We start from the raw sequence: 2500 nt of genomic DNA, 5'->3' as shown, positions 1-2500 counted from the left end.
GAAGACGTAACAACATCTTAAATCCCCCGGATCCTAAAAGTACATCCTCTGATGGTCCCAAGTACTGAGGTACTGAGGGGGGTGAAACAGGTTTTTATATAAATTCACCTGCATGTCAGAACATAAGCATTGAACCTGTGCCTGAATCGCTCCATTCAGAGCGGTGGGTCTGAAAGCATGTGGTTCTTAAAGGGGCATGGTTCTTAAAGGAGTAGTAAAGGGAAAATGCATGTTTAGCCCTGTTTTAAGGTTACTTATAATCATATACAATGGTTCAGATCAAAACGTTGACAAAACTAGCACTTTTGAGAAAGTCTGATAATTGCTCTACCACCGTTTTGGTCATACAATGGATGTGGGTGGGCACCTTGAAAAATCATTCAAAAACATGTTAAACTCTCAATTTCAAAGACAAGAAACTCACCGAGGTGTAAGTTGGCATTCTGACATATAATTCGCCATAAAGTAAGATTCTAGTTCATCTGGAAAGGCTTTTTAAAATATTTAGCATAGAACTATTTAGTCGCAGCACATATGTGTGTAAACTTCCGCAAACTAGGTAGCCTAGCAACATAAACAATAACAATAGCTACCGTAAGTTGTTCCACTTCCTGAATCCCTTCTGCGGATTGATCTACATATCTACAACGGTCGCGTCAATACAAGTCAAAGGATTTCATAAAATTATTAATAAAACCCTACAGGATTCATACTTTGTGGCGAATTTGATGTCAGAACACCAACAGACACCAATTACCCCCTAAGTGAGCTTCTTGTCTTTGAAATCGAGAGTTTAACATGTTTTTGAAAGATTTTTCAAGGTGCCCACCCACATCCATTGTATGACCAAAACGGTGGTAGAGCAATTATCAGACTTTCTCAAAAGTGCTAGATTTGTCAACGTTTTGATCTGATCTTCAAGAGCAGGTGAGTACCCCCCCCCCCCCCATCACATGACCCACCTGTTGAGTCGTTCCGTCTCCACCTCGAACTCGCGGATCTTGTTCTCGGAGATGGCCGAGCCGTGGGAGTAGAGCGTCTGGAAGATCTCCTGGATGTTAGAGCAGTCCTGCAGCGAGTGGGCCAGGTGCTCCGCCACGTTACTGGACACCTGGACAAAGACGCTACGTTACTGAACACCTGGAGAGACGCCACGTTACTGGACACCTGGACAAAGACGCTATGTTACTGAACACCTGGACAGAGACGCTACGTTACTGAACACCTGGAGAGACGCCACGTTACTGGACACCTGGACAAAGACGCTACGTTACTGAACACCTGGACAGAGACGCTACTTTAAACCTGGACACAGACGCTACGTCACACCTGGACACAGACGCTACGTCACACCTGGACACACGCCACGTTACTGAACACCTGGACACAGACGCTATGTTACTGAACACCTGGACACAGACGCTACGTTACTGGACACCTGGACAGAGACGCTATGTTACTGGACGCTATGTTACTGGAGATGATTTGTTTTGTCTTGTAGTAACCTGTTTCTTTGCTCTTTCTAGTTAATGTTGTTTTTCAATGTCCAAACGCTTCTTTGGCAATATGTACAGTGTTGTCATGGCAATAAAGCCAAATGCATTGAATTGAATTGAGAATTCAAGAGAACGTGTGTGTGAGTGAGAAAGAGAGAAAGAGAGCTAGTGTGTGTGTGTGTGTGTGTGTGTGTGTGTATGAGAGAGAAGGGGTTTAATACCAGGTGGGAGGGGAGGTCAGCAGGGTTTAGTACCAGGTGTGAGGGGAGGTCAGCAGGGTATAATACCAGGTGGGAGGGGAGGTCAGCAGGGTTTAGTACCAGGTGGGAGGGGAGGTCAGCAGGGTTTAGTACCAGGTGTGAGGGGAGGTCAGCAGGGTTTAGTACCAGGTGGGAGGGGAGGTCAGCAGGGTATAATACCAGGTGGGAGGGGAGGTCAGCAGGGTTTAGTACCAGGTGGGAGGGGAGGTCAGCAGGGTTTAGTACCAGGTGGGAGGGGAGGTCAGCAGGGTTTAGTACCAGGTGGGAGGGGAGGTCAGCAGGGTTTAGTACCAGGTGTGAGGGGAGGTCAGCAGGGTTTAGTACCAGGTGTGAGGGGAGGTCAGCAGGGTTTAGTACCAGGTGGGAGGGGAGGTCAGCAGGGTTTAGTACCAGGTGTGAGGGGAGTGGGCAGAACGGATATTCCCTGTCATTGCGATGCACACGTCATTGAAACCTGACGTGTTCTGAGTTAGCAATGAAAAGCGTGTGTGTGTGTGTGTGTGTGTGTGTGTGTGTGTGTGTGTGTGTGTGTGTGTGTGTGTGTGTGTGAGCTCCTCACCCCGACGCTGCTGATCTCAGAGCCCAGGACCGGTCTCTCCGTGGACGACGACTCTGAACGCGTCTTGGAGAGTTTCACCCTCTCAGCCACCTGACAAAGGCAAGACCAGGACACTCAACACAGGGACCCTCAACACAGACCAGGAACACTCAACACAGACCAGGAACACTCAACACAGACCAGGA

General features: G+C 48.0%; 1 protein-coding gene across 1 annotated transcript in view; it reads right to left on the bottom strand.

Annotated features, from left to right (window-relative positions):
• The window catches only part of mcc (MCC regulator of WNT signaling pathway), a gene marked incomplete at its 5' end in the record, with an annotated part of 62358 nt that overhangs the window by 35574 nt on the left and 24284 nt on the right, over positions 1 to 2500 (bottom strand). The window contains 2 exons of the mRNA XM_084460193.1: positions 963 to 1111; positions 2316 to 2405. Coding sequence (XP_084316319.1) covers positions 963 to 1111; positions 2316 to 2405 — 239 coding nt within the window. The remainder of the gene's footprint in view (positions 1 to 962; positions 1112 to 2315; positions 2406 to 2500) is intronic.

The sequence above is a fragment of the Borostomias antarcticus genome (assembly GCF_949987555.1).
Source record: "Borostomias antarcticus genome assembly, chromosome: 30".
Taxonomy (NCBI): Eukaryota; Metazoa; Chordata; class Actinopteri; order Stomiiformes; family Stomiidae; genus Borostomias; species Borostomias antarcticus.
The sequence above is the reverse complement of the archived record's forward strand: the minus strand, read 5'-3'. Positions and strand labels throughout refer to the sequence as shown.